At 40.8% G+C, this 17,272-nt stretch overlaps 2 protein-coding genes across 5 annotated transcripts in view; both read left to right on the forward strand.

Annotated features, from left to right (window-relative positions):
• Positions 1 to 3,423, forward strand: part of Ptgr2 (prostaglandin reductase 2) — a 31,294-nt gene extending 27,871 nt beyond the window's left edge. Inside the window, exon 10 of one of the 2 annotated variants that reach the window (XM_021202079.1) lies at positions 1,567 to 3,423. In XM_021202079.1, coding sequence (XP_021057738.1) covers positions 1,567 to 1,643 — 77 coding nt within the window. In that variant the 3' untranslated portion in view covers positions 1,644 to 3,423. The remainder of the gene's footprint in view (positions 1 to 1,566) is intronic. The other variant, XM_029541021.1, reaches the window with a different exon arrangement.
• A 1,011-nt stretch (positions 3,424 to 4,434) lies between these two features.
• The window catches only part of Znf410 (zinc finger protein 410), a 28,656-nt gene continuing 15,818 nt past the window's right edge, over positions 4,435 to 17,272 (forward strand). For 2 of the 3 annotated variants that reach the window (XR_003844247.1, XM_021201572.2), the window contains exons 1-5: positions 4,435 to 4,760; positions 9,820 to 9,999; positions 10,901 to 11,036; positions 13,612 to 13,830; positions 15,417 to 15,608. Coding sequence is in view for 2 of the 3 variants with exons in the window: in XM_021201572.2 (XP_021057231.1) it covers positions 9,967 to 9,999; positions 10,901 to 11,036; positions 13,612 to 13,830; positions 15,417 to 15,608 (580 nt within the window). In the remaining variant the exon portion in view is untranslated. The remainder of the gene's footprint in view (positions 4,761 to 9,819; positions 10,000 to 10,900; positions 11,037 to 13,611; positions 13,831 to 15,416; positions 15,609 to 17,272) is intronic. The other variant, XM_029540930.1, reaches the window with a different exon arrangement.

The following is a 17,272-nucleotide window of genomic DNA, read 5'->3' on the forward strand; positions in this document are numbered from 1 at the left end:
CAACTCACTCTGTAGACCAGGCTGGCCTTGAACTCAGAAATCCACCTGCCTCTGCCTCCCAAGTGCTGGGATTAAAGGCATGCGCCACCACGCCCAGCTTCCTTTAAAATATAATATATAATATATATATATTATATATATTATATATTATATATATTATATATATTATATATATTCCAAACTGATATTTTGTATTTCAACATAAATTTTATACTCATTTGGCTTAACAAGTACATGCTGTATTTACTCAATAAAGCTTGTTAAGTTTCTAAAATTTTGAATTATTTAAAATAGTTTTTGCTGACATTTTGGCCCCAAATTTATTTGCCTTTACTTCTCAGATTCTGTACTGCTATATGGATGGATGCCAGTTAGACATTTCCCCTTTAAATAGCAGTGGGGTTTTCGTTATTTTTCATTCTTTTGGAGGCCAGGTTTCTTTCAGTCAAAGCTAGGATGGTCCTGAACTCTTACCTTCCTGCCCCAGGAACTACAGGTAAAAAAATCACAATCTGTTTATGCAGTGCTGGGTTAACTCGGAGCTGCTTGTATGGTAGGCCGTTGGAGCTTTACTACCTGAGCTGTGTCCTCAGCCCAGCAATAGCTTCTCAGGATGTTGATTGGATTCCCTTCTATCTTACTTGTACCTGGATCCCTTTGTATCTTACTTGTACCCTTTGTCTGTGTTTGTTTGAAGCCAGATCTCCTTTCCTCTCCTCTTCCTTTTCTCACATTTCAAAATACATTAATTCTTTCTTCAGGCCAGCCTGGGGCAGGTCCCCAACATCCAAGCTCACTGTTCAGACGGAACTTTCCCTAGGTTTCTAAGATGTAGACTGTATCTGAGGGAGGCAGTGTGCTCTCTCTCCTGCCCAACTCTTTCTGGTTGTTTTAGAGTCTTGTTCTATAGCCCAGACTGGCCTTAACTCATGATCCTCTAGCTTAACTCCAGAGCACTGGGATTACATGCATACACCATTAGAGTTTTCTTCTGTATGTAGTATTAAAACAAACCCAAACCAAAAACCACAGAGAAGCTGGGTGATGGTGGTGCATGCTTTTAATTCCAGCACAGGAAGCAGAAGCAGGTGGATCAATATGAGTCCAAGGCCAGCCTGGTCTATACCATATGCATGCACAGTGCTCATTAACTTCAGAAGAGAGTGTTGGATCCCCTAGAGCTGCTGCCAGGAATAGGAATGGTTGTGAGCCATCATGTGAGTGCTGAGAACTGAAGCTATGTCCTCTGCAAGAGCAACAAGCACTCTCAAACACTAAGCCATCTCTCCAGCTCCACATAAAAATACCCTCTACATCCCCCATAGGCTTTCACTGGTTAGTCTGGGCTGTCCTGGAACTTACTCTGTAGACCAGGCTGGCCTCGAACTCACAGAGTGCTAGGATTAAAGGCATGCACCACCACCACCCAGCCACAAAACAATAAAACAAACAAACAACCTTAAAAATCACAGAAGAAATTATTCAAACTGATTTTATATGTTAGACTCCTAACAGACATATAGTAACATTTCTCTTTTCAGACAACCAGTTTTGTTTTTCTTTCAGTTGCATTCCAGTCCATGATGACAGGGGGCAACGTAGGGAAACAGATCGTCTGCATTTCAGAAGATTCTTCTCTGTAGTCTTGGTGTGTCTTCATCAAGGAAGCCCTCCAATTTTCACTTCCCACAAAGATTCTTAAGATACATTTAAAAAATAATCTTTCGGTACAGATAGTGTTCTCGATTCTAGTGTGATAATATTTTCTTTGTTGTATAACCACTTTATCTTCAATATCATAATCACTATACATTTAACATGTGATTGCTTGCCATAATACAGGGGTTCTCAAGCTGTGGTTCACGACCCCTCCAGAGGAGTTACATATCAGATATCTTGCATAACAGATATTTACACTATTATTCATAACAGCAAAATTACAGTTATAAGGTAACAACCAAATATTTTTATGGTTGGGGATCACTACAACATGAGAGACTGTATTAAAGGGTGGGTGTATTAGGAAGGTTGAGAACCAATGCCACACTGGATTGAAGTTAGTATCATTTGTTTTTCTGTCTTTTTTACTTTATTTTTGAGGCAAGATCTCTATATGATGTCCACACTGGCCTCCAACTTGTGCTCCTGGGGCTCTAAGTTCTGGAATTGCAGGCTTGTACCACTATGCCTGATTATTTTTCTTATAATAACTAATAATATTGTTTTAGAGATGGGTCTGTTAGTTTAGCTCAGGCTGGACTGACTCCTCAGGTCTCTCACTGCCAAGCCTGGCAGCTGTCACTCACTAATACGTGGCTAATTTTGTTTGTAAAAACTAATATTACATATATTTGTATCAAATATTTAAAAAAAACCTGGGTGGTTTTTAACCCCAACTGTTAATGGATTATATATACTCATCTTTAAATTACTTTTAGAACTGAGTAAACATTCTATGAATTCTAAGGTGAGAAGCAGTTAACATTTGTTGAACTGGGAACATTTTTACCATTCTTGAACTGAGTATTAGAATTGAGATAGCCTTTCCATATTTTTGATGAGAGACTTTAAAAATCTTTATGTACCCGCATGTTTGTCTGGTGCCTGCAGTGGAGAGGGCATTGGGGCATTGGATCCCCTGGAACTGGAGAGAGTCTTAAGCCACCATGTGGGTGCTGGGTTCTACAATGCAGGTCCTCTGGTAGAGCAGGAAATGCTCTTAGTGTTTGGCCACCTCTCCAGCCTGCCTATACTTAGTGGCATAAGTCCATAGGGTTTCGGGCAGCATTGGGAGTACTTACAGATTGTGGAACAGTTTTGGGGTAGGACGTTTTGGGTTGGGAGTGGTATGAGAAGATAAATGAGTGGTTGGGAAGCTCTAGAGACCAGGTTCACATCTAGGAGATGATCTGTTTGTGTTCTGCCCAACAACTGATTGAGTGGCAAGCCTAACAACTTACTGCATACTGATAAAAGCTTGTGTTTATTTTAGGATTTTTTTTTTTTTAAGACATGAGTCTGTTAGGTAGCTTGCTATGTAATCCAGGCTAGCCTGGAACTCAAAGATATACACTTGCCTGTCGGCCTCCGAGTGCCAGTGTTAAAGGCCTGTGTCCCCATTCTGGGCTTATACTTTGGAGGACTCAGATACAAACATCACTAAGAATTTCACTGATGAAAGTGAGTTGGTGTGGTCAGCACAGAGCACTCACTGATCAGTACTGTAGGGGCTTTGAGGTTAATCCCCAATTATACCTTCAGTCAGCAAGCCCCAAGTAAGCAAACTTCAGAAAACTATAGGATTAAGTAAATTAACCAATGGTTACAGACATGACTATTCCAGATATACTGATGTATCACATTTGTTTTATTAATTTTCTCAACCTTTAGAAAAATAAAACTGGAGATGTTTTCTGAGTATGACTTATGGCCACTTTTTAAAAATCAGTGTATTTTAGAGACAAAACAAATTAGCAGCCACTCATTCAAGTTTTGCAGCGTTCTAACCTTGTTTCACATACTTTTAACCCCAGTTTTTCTTTCTGGACAGTTCTTTATCTCTTCATATATTGGTAACTGGTAAATCTACTTTGTTTTTTAATCCTTACTTAAATTTTAGGATTTTTAGCTGCTAGTAAACATCTCCTTCTCACCCTGAGATTTTTTTTCCCAGCTACTGTGTAGGCCAGTTGTCCTTGTTATGGCCATCCTCAAATGGGATTAAGGTCACACTTCTCAGTGCGCAGCACAAACTTGTATCGAGGAAATGTTTTCTCCCGGAACGTTTTGTACCAAAACTACTACTCCCTAGCTCATCCAGACTCCTGGCTTATCTCTAACTTGAAAATAGGCGCCTTCAGAGAACATTAATTCCCACAGGCACTATCTTTAGGTCCGTACTCTTCAGCACTGCATCTTTTTTTTTTTTTTTTGGACAAGGTCTCAACTATGTAGCCCTAGCTCACCGGTTCACCGGGAACTTCTGGAGTGCTGGGATTGCTGGAGTTAAATTTCATGCAGTCAAACTCGAAAGTTTCAACAAGAACTATTATCCAGCTTGGAACTTAGGTATCTGAGCCCTCCCTCACTCAGTGCATCCAAGATCTCTGGAGAATTCTTAAATGTTCCTAAAGCTGTACGTGTGCCTAAATTCATACCCAGTCCTATGGGCAATGCGGGGCTTGATTTCCAGGTCCCTCTTTGGGCCATGAACATTTCAGGTGCTCTTCATGGGGTTTTGGTGTTTCGGAAGCAAGCACAGTTAATCGTTAGCTGTCACAGGTCCTCAGCTCCGGAGAAAGCTACCCTTCACCCCGCGCCCTCCCACCCATCCCATCCGCCGCGGCCCCCGCTGAACAGCTCCGCTCGGCGGGGAGGCCGTGACGTCACGGCTAGACTGCACTGACCTGGTTTCAGATTTCGCGGACCTGGGAGCCCTGAAGGGCAGCAGGAGGGGGCGGGGCCCTGCGGTTCCTAAGCGGGGAGGGAACCCTGTGTGTCTCGGGCTGTGTGTGTGTGTGTGTGTGTGTCTGTGTGTCTGTAGCGGGGAGCGGAGGATCGGTCTCAGCAGCTGCCCAAGAGTCAGCACCTCCTCCTGAGAAACACCTGCGGGCGGAGAAGAAAGCGAGTGGGTTTGTTGGTGGGGGGCGGCCAAACTTCCTGTCCCGCTCTGGAGCTGCTTCCGGCGGGAGCCGGAAGACGCCGTGTGTGGACGGGATTCGGGGCTGACTGACGGCCGGCCGGCTGCCCTAGACTGGAAGGTGAGCTCCAGGCTAGTGTAGCCACCCCCGCTCGGCTAGGTGGTCCCGCCGAGGAAGGAAGCCACTGCGGGATCTTGGGATCAAGAGCCGGGTTCGCCCCCCGAAGGGCGCAAGGAAGCCGCCCCCCTAGGCTCCCCCAGGCGTCTAGCGGGCGGGGAGCGGCGGGTCCGGAGCCCGGCGGCCGCGGCCCGTAGCCCTTTGGGGGATTTGGGGCGCGCCTTTTCTCCTCCTTGGCTTGTTCTTGCGGGAGGGAGCTTGGAGACCAGCCTGTCCCCCAGAACGCGGGAATCAGCGGGTCTCCGGGACGGAGGCTCCGGACGGCATCCGCGGCTGGGCCGGCCCGCAGACCTAAGGGCCTGCGGCTGAGGCCTTTGTGCTGGTGGAAGGGTTGGCAGCGGTGCCCTGGCCGCGCTTCACCCAGGGCTGCCGGCTCCTTTCCTGGGTCCGCTCTCTGCCTCGGGCTGGAGTAGGGGCGTCTGCGGACCAGAGCCGGACCTCTGGGGTCTCCTTTGCCTGTCACTTCAGGCCCTTGTGTGGGCAGCGAGTGTTTGCGGCCAGGATGTGTTTTGTTCATTCAACTTGTTCTCTGAAGTTTCTCAAGAGAAAACGATCCAATTAGTTTATTAAACTTTGTCTCACTCGCTCATGAGGCTCTGAGATGTACTTAGGAACCATTTGGGAGTGAAATATTATTGATTTTGGGTTAAGAGTTCATACATTTACATTACATTAGACACAAAGGCTAGTGGAACATATGTAAAGAGAATAAAACATAGTTTGAGGTAAAGACGGCAATTCTGGGTGTTTGGCATTGAGAAATTACACTTTGTGGTAGATACAGGGCAGCCAAGCATCAGAAAATGTGGTTCTAATTTAAGCTTTGTATCCCAGTAGGTGTCAAATTTAGGTAAACCCCACAATTTCCAAGGTTTTTTAGGGGCGGGGGTGGGGATTGGGAGTGGGGGGAGGAGTAGATCAGTGAGGAGGTTTACCCTTAGGGGCTTGCCATTGTTCTGAGATACTAAATTGCATATGGGGAGTGACAAGCAGAAAGATACTGAGAAATCGAAACAGCATCACAGAAGGAGTCAATTTGGGGTCTGATTATTACTAATGACTGGGACTATTAGAACATGTAGGAGGAGAGGCACTGCTAGATAGAATTTGCAGCTGAGTGGGAAGATTGGGCAATACATAAAAGAATTCAAGAAGAACAGGTTTGTTAGGGGAGATGATAATCTGTGTTTAGACATGGTTTGGTTTGACATGCTGATGATATATGTGCAGAATTAGTCCATAAGCAATTAATGAAAGTTTGGAATTGAAAAGTCAGAGTGAAGAGATGGGGTATTGGGTATCATTTGTCATGTTATTTATCCTCTGTCTGAATATTTATCCAGTGTTTTCTACGTGCTCAATGGGAAACCTGTATGGAAGTCATTTAAACTCACAATAATGATTAAGTTAGAAGTGGGTAGTTACGTCAGGGTTTCTTTTGGGGAAAAATGTAAAATTAGCCAAGCATGGTGGTACACACCTTTAATTTCCATACTGTGAGGTGTAAGCAAGAGTGGGAGTTTAAGGCCTGCCTCAGATACATGTAGAGTTCCAGGCCAGCTCAAGCTAAGCAAGAGCCTGTCTGAAGCCTTCCAGCTCCCCCCAACCCCCCAAACATCAAACAAACGGAACTGATCATGTGTGTGATTTCAGAACTATGACTACACTAAAAACAGTTTAACTGTACTTTTCAAAGTGTGTGAGAGAGCCTGGGCTTAGTTCCGAGCACCCCACATAGTGACTCATAACCTACTACAGTTCCAGAGGGTCCATGGCCCTCTGCATGCATGTGATGTACAGACAACATGTAGGCAAAATACCCATGCACAATACATAAAAATTAAAAATCTTAAAAATGGGTACATTTTATGTTATATGAACTGTGTCAATGAAACTTCATATTTGAGACAAGGTCTCACTATATGGCCTTGGCTGGCCTGGGAACTTAATATGTAGACCAGGCTGGTCTTAAACTCCTAGAGATATGCTTATCTCTACTCTCAGTGCTGGAATTGAAGTATATGCCACCATGTCTGGCCCCAAACTTATTTTCTGAAAAGATTTGCATTGCAAGAACAAAATTTACATTTCAGCTTTTGAACTCAGTTAGCTAGGTAATGGAACTGTAAATAGCAAACCTAGCTTATGTACTTCCATTATATCGCTGGCTAGTGTACTTAGCAACTTCTGTGTTACAGATGAAGTCCACAGAGGACACTTGGTAAGCCACTGTGCTCTGACACATTGCTTTCTTTTTACTTCCAGATAGGATCTTACAGTGTAGTTCATGCTAGCTGCAACTCCCTGTCCTTCTGGTTCAGTCTCCCCATTGCTGAGACTGTAGATGCCAGCCACTGCACCTGGCTCTTAAACAGAGTTCAACTTATTCTCGTGTGTCCTGCTGTTTGTTCAGGACCTATACAAACCATACATTGTGTACCAGGATTGTATAGCTGTATTCCACTACAATATGCATATTGCAGTTGTTCCACAATAGCCTTACTTGTTTTCAAAGATTATTAAAACAAAGCCACTAAATAGAAAGATTTTGTGGGTAACACCAAAGCGTCAGTGAATTGTCTCTTTTCTTAGTGATTCTGCACTCCAGAAGTCACAAAGATGGATGCACTTTAAAGATAACCAGAACAAATATCTGGTAATTTCTTGGCTTGTTATATGAGCGGGAATTGGGAAGAGGAATTGCCAAAGCCCTTGAAATTCAAGATCAAACTTAGATGTAATCCTTCCCTGTCTGTGCCAGCTCATCATGCCAGCTTGCTTATGTAGCTTCAGAACTCCGTGATTTACCGAATCTTGGTTTCTTCTCCTCATGAACATGAGTAAATAAACAATAGTAAGCTATTTTAGTGCTTCAGGAAGAAAAAAAATGTACACAGAGAGAGAAGTTGGGCATTTATGATTCTTTGTTTTATGTAAGAAATAAAAGCATTAGTGGGCTGGTGAGATGGCTCAGCGGTTAAGAACACTGACTGCTCTTCCGAAGGTCCTGAGTTCAAATCCCAGCAACCACATGGTGGCTCATAACCACCTGTAATGAGATCTGACTCCCTCTTCTGGTGCGTCTGAAGACAACTACAGTGTACTTACATATAACAATAAATAAATCTTTAAAAAAAAAATAAAAGCATTAGTTCTAGTATTTCTTTTACAAATTAGATGTATTTGTGTGTGCACATATGTGGGGTGCAGAGGACAGTTGGTGAGAATTAGTTCTCCCTTTATATCCTATGGGTCCTGGGGATTGAATTGAAGTCGTCAGGTATGGTGGCAATTGCATTTACAAATTGAGCCCTCTTACAGGCCCTGATTACAGGGTTTCTTAATGTCTGTCTTAGTCTAACTTTCCAGTCTATCCTGCTACTAATGGAAAAATCTTCATCCTGGGCAAACTTTTTACTGTCTTCGCTTTATGGATAGCAGTACTCCCAATTTTACCAGCAATTAATATGAATTACGTGAATTCATATGCCAAAGTCTGGGGTGGTGGGGAGTTACACAGGTGTTTTGGTTTAGAGAACTAGCAAGGTCTGTGCTCAGCATGGATAGACAGACCCTTAGGTTCAGTATCCAGTATCCAGTGGGGACCAAGAAAGGAGTAAAGGTGGTGGTGGTGGGGTGAATCCATTGCATGTGTATCCAAAGGGTCCCATGCTAGCCCTTGGCCCCCATTTGTTGGCTAGTTAGTGCTCAGTGCTGACAATTGCACTTGAACATTGTGCTGTGCTATGTATGTGCTTTACCTCAAGTTACATATCTAGACTGAATTACTATTTGTTTTTGTTTTTCTGAGATCATGGCAGCCCAGACAGACCTTGAATTTTCTGTAGAGCCCAGGCTCCCAGAGTGCTGAGATTATAGGTGTGCACCACCAAGCTCCTGCTGGGCTTTTTTTTTTTTTTTTTTTTTTTTCTTCGAGACAGGGTCCTGGCTGTCCTGGAACTCACTCCGTAGACCAGGCTGGCCTCGAACTCAGAAATCCNCCTGCCTCTGCCTCCCGAGTGTTGGGATTAAAGGTGTGCGCCACCACGCCCGGCTCTGGGCTTATTTTTTAAATGATCAAAACAGCAAAATTACCTTTTAGAATCAAGAAAAAAGAATAAGTCACACTGTCCTGTTATATCTGTGAATTTCTTTTTACTTTTTCTTAGGCTGTTATAATTAGTGTTAAAATGGGAAATAGATTTATAATCACTTTTTTATGGTCTTCATAATATTGTATATGTTTGTGTGTGTGTTGTTATGAATCAAACCCAGGTACTTGTACATGCTAGGCAAATGTTCTACCACTATATTACATCATAACTACATAAACTACTAGCCATAAGTATATTTCAGCGTGACAGTGCCATATTTAATAGTCATGTCCTATATTGTGTGTATGTATTTAAAAGTCCTAAAAGATAATTGTATGTTGCTTCCAGTTCTTTGTCTTATATTTTCAATGAACATCTTTGAGAATATAGCTTTCCCATATTTTAAGACCCTTTCATAGCCAGGTGTATCTTTAATCCTGCCAATGCACAGGAGGAGGTAGGAGAATCATTGACGGTTGGTCTGTATGTGAATTTCAGGCCCAGTCAGGCCTCCATTAGAAGGAGAAATGTTTGTGGGAACTGGAGAGAAGGCTCAGCGGTTAAGTATACTTGCTGTTGTTGCAGAGAACCAGAGTTTGGTCCTTAGCATCCACACAGGGCAGCCTAGCACCACCCGAAAGGATCTCCATGGAGCTCCAGGAGCATCTGATACTCTCTGTTGGACACACACAGGGAGTTAGTTACATGCATGAAATAAAAATGAAAATTTAAAAGGAGATAGTTTATCAAAGCATAATGCTTTATAGGTTTTAATGCTTGTTGAGCTTGTTCTAAGCTGCATGTCTGCTTGTGATTCTTTTAGATATAAAGGGATGCCTTTGTTTATTTAGCCACATTTTCTTACTGCTTGTAATGCTGTGTCTTTCTCTTTTTTACCCCTATTTTAGGTTAAATTGATTACCAACCTAGTTCAACATCTTACAGGAAAAGTGTAATGTTTTTTAAAGGGATATGAATATAACAGGAGGGTGTCATTGACTGAATTAGACTTGAACCTGTCCCCGAACAGCTACAGGATTTCCGAAGCTGAATCAATGTTATCAGATGAGTTAGAATCCAAACCAGAGGTGAGCCCACTTAGCTGTTTATTCTTAGACCGCCAGTCAGGAAACAACTTCTTTAGTGGCTTAATAGTAAATATTTTTGACTTTTTGAGCCAAATGATTTTTATTACAACTCTTAGTTTATGATTTTTCTGTTACTAAATGTTTTCTCAAAGACTTTACTATTCAGTTTCCATCTTTTGTGAGTTTTTTACATTTGCTATTTAAGTATTTAATGAAATACTTAAAGTACTTAAATATAATAAGATATTTTATATTTCTAAAGTATATTTATATTATATAGTTTTAATATGTGTATATACATATTTACACAAATATTAATCTTATATGTAATTGAAAGTATTTTCTTTCTAAACATGATTGAGAGACTTAAGCATTTTATAATGTCTATCATTTTTCATACTTTAATTTTAGTAAATTTGTGTTCTATACTAGAAAAGTCTCTAAATTTGAAATTATTTAATTTTGAAGACTGGAATTTTAACTAATTATGTCATCTTACACAAGTCAGTGTTTTCAGATTGATTCCTCATTTGTAAAATACATGTTCACTTAGGAATTTAATATTAATAGGATTAAATAAACTCATGCCCAGGAAAGTGCTTTCTAAGATGCAATCAATACAGTGCAGTTGATTTTTTTTTTTTAAAAAAGAGCTCATCATTTTAAAATACACTTTTATAATTTTCTTTGATAGAAAATGACAGATTACCTTAATTTATGAATCAATTATTCTGTAGAACAAACACCTTGATAAATGTAGTTAATCTGGTTTTTTTTTTGTATATATGACTGAGACCAGGAACAAGACTTAATTATATTATCACTTGTTAGATAAATTTAAAGTTGAGATTCATTCCTAGCAACCTCTGATTCTCAGTTTTGCCTGTTTCCCCATCCTCAGCTCCTGGTTCAGTTTGTTCAGAATACCTCCATCCCCCTGGGACAAGGGCTGGGAGAGTCAGAAGCTAAAGACATTACTTGCTTATCCCTCCTTCCAGTGACTGAGGCCTCAGAATGCAGTCGGCTAATGTTACCAGGTAAAATACGTTCACTGCAAGCAGGACAAAGAAGATGTGACGTGAGAGGTTAGACTGCTCTGTGCCAAGAGCAGAGTGCAACTGACTTTACAGCCGGTTGGTATGGAGTCATACCATATCAAAAGGCAGGCATGCAAGTCGCAAAGGCCTAAATAGTTTAAGCATAGGAACACTGTGAAAGTGGGGCAGAAAAGCCATTGTAGCACTGTGACACTCCATTTGAAGGAATGCCTCAGGCAAGGGAGCTCAAGGAGGAGGGAAGACGCTAAAGTAGATGACTATCAGCATAGCTAGGAGTCATGGGGACCCAAGGGGAATCAGGGTGTCAGGCCCTCAAGAGGCCCAGGACAGAGACTGAAAGGAGGACATCCTTAACACTGCAGGGAGGCTGGGGAGCCAGGCCGCAGGGATGGAGGTAATGCAATAAAGGCGAGCATAGTTGACACGGTCTGGCCGTGATCTGTGACTGGACTGTCTGCTGGAATTAAAGGGTGTGTACTACCACTGACACTATATAATATTTTTAAAAGATTTTTTTTCCTCCTTCTCTCTCTCTCTCTCTCCTGTTTTAGATGAATACCAGCTTATTAGATTATAAGCTATTGCATCTATACCAGTCTAATTTAGTCGCTTCTTTCTAAGTATGATGTATATATACATATACATATATATATAATTTCATGCATGACATGCATGTTTTTAAATTTAAAAAACGAAACAAAACAAAACAAAAACCTACAATATTTTGGGCTAGAGAGATGGCCTGGCAGTTTAAAGCACTTGTTTTTGTGGAGAACCCAGGTTCAGTTTCCAAAATTCACAAGATGGATCTCAACCACCCTAACTCCAAATTTGATGTCATCTTCTGACCTCCACAAGCACCAAGCACACATATATATGTGTGTGTGTATATACCTATATATATGTATGTGTAGTAAAACATTAATACATATATGAAAAATAAATTTGGGAAGGGGGATTGAGACAGGGTTTCTCTGTATAGCCCTGGCTGTCCTGGAACTCACTTTGTAGACCAGGTTGGCCTCAAACTCAGAAATCTGCCTGCCTCTGCCTACCGAGTGCTGGGATTAAAGGTGTGCGCCACCATGCCCGGCTCTGAAAAATAAATTGTAAAAAATTAAAATTATTTAATTTTTGAGCAATTTTAATTTATTTTTTTTACGTTAAGTTATTTAGTATGCCTGTGTGTGTTTATGTGGAGGTCAGAAGACAACTAGTGAGGATTGGTTCTCTTCTTCTACCATACTGATTCCAGAGATTGAACTCAAGTCATCAGGCTTGGTAGCAGGTGGCTACCCACAGCGATGACATTGGCCCTCATGTTTTTAGTTGGGGTATTTGGTGAATATAGAAAAGTACAAAGCCACATATGTATAGCTTGAGGAATAAATGTAAGAAACTATATAATGCCCTCCCCAAACAAGAACATCATTAGTTTCCAGGCTCTCCATAGGCTCTACCTCATAGAGAAACTTCCATTCTTTAATGCATTATTACTGTTTATACTTTTATGGTTATTTCTTTTGCTTTCTAAAATTAACCATCCTTCTATACATCTCTAAACAAAGTATTTTAATTTTGTAAGATTCGGGACCCTTAAATGAATGGAATAATGTAATCTCTTTAATGTGTGTTTGTGCACTTTGTTTTACTCTGTGTTTGTGAAGTTCAGCCTTATCGTAGCTGTGTTTTGTTTGGTATCAGCTATGGGATCCTGTCATATTTACATACCACAGATTTTTTGTTCATGTCTCTATTCTCTGATACTGTGCTGTGATGGCTAGAGCTAGTAAAAAGTTCATGGTTTAAAAATAGCTTCTGAAAATACACATGGCATAGAATTACCATTTTAAATTAGCATTTAGTATGTAGTTGGGTGATAAAAAGAATATTTACATTATTGTCCATTTTTATTCTTATGATTTTGCTTGTCATCTGTTTAAAAGAGGAAAAAGTATTATCTATCTTTTATAAAGATGGACGAAAGCTTCAGAGAATATTGTATATGTCATCAGGGTAGTGTAATTCCTAATTGTATTGAGTAGTAAGGCCTAGCTCCTCCCTTCATTAAATGTAATGTTTATTTAAAATTGTTTATGTAAAAATGTTTTTTGAAAGACGTTTGTTTGTTTATCTTTGAATAAGAGTCATGTAGCCCAACCCTTAGAGCAAACTTCTTTTTTGATTTTTGAGGCTGGGTCTCTATGTAGTCCTGGCTATTCTAGAACTTGCTCTATAGACCAGGCTGACCTTGAACTCACAGAGATCCACCTGTGTCTGAACTTCTTTAGAGCAAGTCTTTTAAATGATTTATGTACATTCTGTATAAACTGCAAGCTGTAATGAAGCACACTGGTTATTTTACAAAATTGCAGAGGTTTCCCAGGTTATTTGTTCCCCTGTGATTATTCTGAGGCAGTTTATGTATTTGCAAAAAAGAGAGTGCAGTCTACTCTTGTAATAATGCTAGGAACTGCTGAAGTGTAGTTCTTAGGAAAGGTGAACTCCCTGGAGGTGAGTGCCACATAGAGCTATGGTGTTTTTCCTTCATTAGATGAAACTCCAAATCATGCTAATTCCTCCAAGGAGGTCCCTTCTTCAGCTGTTTTGAGGAGCCTTCAGGTGAATGTGGGCCCAGACGGAGAAGAGACAAGGGCTCAAACTGTACAGAAGTCCCCAGAGTTCCTGACCACACCAGAGTCGCCTAGCTTGTTGCAAGATCTACAGCCAAGTGATAGCACTTCCTTCATTCTCCTGAACCTAACGAGAGCAGGTATGTTTAGGCTCTTCTGAATATTACTCATTTTTTTAAGTGAAAAAGTTAGAGGTGGGGAAAATATTTTATATACTTTATATATAAATATATTATATTATATATTTTATATATATGATGCAAAAAGTTTTATTATTTGATAACTTTAGAACGTTGGTGTGATCGAATATATAAAGGAAGGACAAAGGCTCTACAATAACTCTGCATTTCCTCTTGTTTAAGTTTGTAAGATGGTTGATTATTAATTTTTCCAAATGTAAGAAAAGTTTCTTCTTCACATTTTGGCTTTTATCATCCCTGTTCTTCTCTGTGGCACAATTTGTATACAAAATGAGGATGCTGCCTGCTCCTGGAAGACATGTCTGGTGCTAGGTGCTGTGTGTCCAATGGTAAACTCGTTGGGTATGGTAGTTTCTCTGTGTAGCACTGGCTGTCTTGAATATGGGATCTCTCTGCCTCATACTGCTGAGTGCAGGGATAGAGGTGTCCCTGCACCCTGCAACAGAATCATTTCTTGTTTTGGAAATTCACATGCTGCCCTTGGCCAGGATAGTGAGAGCAAGAAGAGGTTTGGGGTCGGGGGATGCTTAGTTCCAAACGTGTCTGTTAGCGTTTTGACTTGGGACGCACATTGATGAGGGAGCATCCTTTAGAGAGTTAAAAATAAGAATGGAGTTCTGAAGAGGTCTGGTACAAATTAGTCAGTTGGGCAACTCATCACACCCAGGGAATGTGAAACATGTATTGTACATTCTTTGATTTCAGGTAAGTTTGAAACATAAATAGAAAGAAGGTAAACCTGGGACCCTGGGAAAGGGAGACTTCAGCGGGAGGCAGAACAGCAAGTAGAACTGGGAGAGAATGGTGCATAGGAACCAAGGAAGGGACGTGTTTTAGGGAAGAAAGGATGCTAAATGAGTCTACCTGCCATAGGATGGACTGGTGAGATTGTCTGTTGTGGCCTTGGCAAAAATAGTAGATATTGGAAGATGGGTCTGGGAGAGTGTAATGTAACTGAATGGAAATACAATTTAGAAGGTAGAGTTAGTTTGAAACTGAGTACATATCTGTAAACCCAATGCCCATGATGCTGAAGCAGGAGAACAAGTTTGAGGCCAGCATAGGCAACATAGTGAGATCCTGTCTCAAACAAAATCAATTATTAAAAAAAAAATCTTGTTGGGCGTGCTTCACTCACCTTTAATCCGAGCTCTTTGAAAGCAGAGGCAAGCAGATCTCTCTGTAAGTTCAAGGCCAGCCTGGCCTAAATAATGACTTTTAACTGCTGAGCCATCCTTTCAGCCCCGGTGATGGAGAACTTAACTGAAGCATTCAAAAGAGAATGACTGAGCATGGGGTTGGAATATTTCAAGTGGGAGGTGGTCTGGTTGCCAGGAAGGGACATTTTGCCTCTGAAACAAGAGGAGGCAGGGTTAACAGTAAGCCTGTGGGCTGGATGGAAAAACGATATCTTAATTATTCATAAGGATGGAAACTTGGAGTAGGAACGATCTAGAGCGATTAATTCAAGACATAGTCTCTGTGCCTGGGCTAATCTTCCCACCCTATTCTCTTCCTTCCTCCAGGGCTGGGCTCTTCAGCTGAGCACTTTGTGTTTGTTCAGGATGAGACAGAGGACTCCGGGACTGACTTCCTCTCTGCCGAGAGCTCAGACAGCAGTATCCCATGGTTCCTCCGGGTTCAGGAGCTGGCCCATGACAGTCTGATTGCGGCTACTCGCGCACAGCTGGCCAAGAATGCAAAAACTGGCAGCAATGGTGAGACTCCTGGCATTCTTCTCTCAGGTTTTTCTGTACAGAGATGACAGAAAGAGAGGAGAGCTAAGATAAAGAATAGAGTTGGGGGGTGGGGGGAGGAGGAGAGAGAGAACAGTCCTTATAAGCCAGGTTGCCTTGCAAGCCAGCTAGCTGTTGGGTGGAGCCTAGTAGAATTGCCAACAATCTTGAATGTTTTCACTGTAATCATCCTTAAGTATGTAAACATCAAACTTTATTAAAAAAATTTTTATATTTCGAGCTTAAAAAATAACTATCAGTTAATAAAAATACAATTGTAAAATCAATGTTGAATCTGACTCATAATGCTAAAACTATGTTGATTTTCATTAGCTAATTGCTTTACTTTTTGTTTAAAAAAATGTGAGTGTATGCACATACATGTGCACATGGAGACTAAAAGTAGTCCTCCCTGTTGCTAAGATTATCCCACACATGGCTGTCTTATGTGTTATATGGGTTGTGGGCACCTAGCTCAGGTCTTCCTAAGCTGTGTTTCTCTTCAGCTTAGCCTGTACAACTTCATGTGTGCTGACATTTTGGAATACTGTCCCCAGATCAGCAGTATTAGAGGTGTGGCAGCTTAGAGGTGTGGCTGTCTTGGTGCTGAGAGCTGGCTCCGTTGTTAAGGAAGATTGCTCCATCAGGTGGATCATAACCTGTAACTCTAGTTCCAGAGGTCCCACACACTCGCCCTACCCCCACATTAATCTTAAAGTGCAACTCTCATGCCTAACCATAGATCTGTGTATTACAAATTTGGGTACAATACATGTTACCCTTAAGAATCATGCCTGGGTAGATTCAAAACCTCCCCATACTAGTCAAGCCTTCATTTGCATAACATACCATTAAGTTTTGGTCTTTTTTGATTAGTTCTCACTCTGTATTTTCTCATTAGTCTGTGATGATTAAGTTATTACATGTGTCAGTATTGTCACTAACCAAGCCAAGATTACACACAGAATTGTCAGTTGACAAGTATCAGGAGTTCTTGATAGTAATCTAGAATTTATTTATTTATTTATTTATTTATTTAATGTATGTGAGCACACTGTAGCTGTACAGATGTTGTGAGCCTTTATGTGGTTTTTGGGAATTGAATTTAGGACCTCTGCTCGCTCTGGTCAGCCCTGCTTGCTCCAACCCAAAGATTTATTGATTATTATAAATAAGTACACTGTAGCTGTCTTCAGACACACCAGAAGAGGACGTTGGATCTCATTATGGGTGGTTGTGAGCTTCAATGTGGTTGCTGGGATTTGAAGTCAGGACCTTTGGAAAAGCAGTCAGTGTTCTTTCTTACCTGCTGAGCTATCTTGCCAGCCCCAGAATATATTTATAATTATTTTCTAATTACTGTTCATATAAAAACAAAAAACTAAATAATATCTTGTAAACTTGGAGATTCTACAGATATTTCAGAATATTTTACATTTATAAATAATAACTTCTACACAGAAAATTCCATACTTTTGTTGATCTTCAAATGATTAGTTCATAGTGACTTCATAGTGCCTGTATTCATCTAACCATTTGGGAAAGGTTTCTCCTGAGATGATTTTTCTAATTCAAAAATCTTTTGTCCTGGTTAAAATTTAACATTGTTGATTAAATGTTTTTTTTAGAAATGGAGAGCAATATAA

This window comes from Mus pahari, chromosome 7, assembly GCF_900095145.1.
Source record: "Mus pahari chromosome 7, PAHARI_EIJ_v1.1, whole genome shotgun sequence".
Classification (NCBI taxonomy): domain Eukaryota; kingdom Metazoa; phylum Chordata; class Mammalia; order Rodentia; family Muridae; genus Mus; species Mus pahari.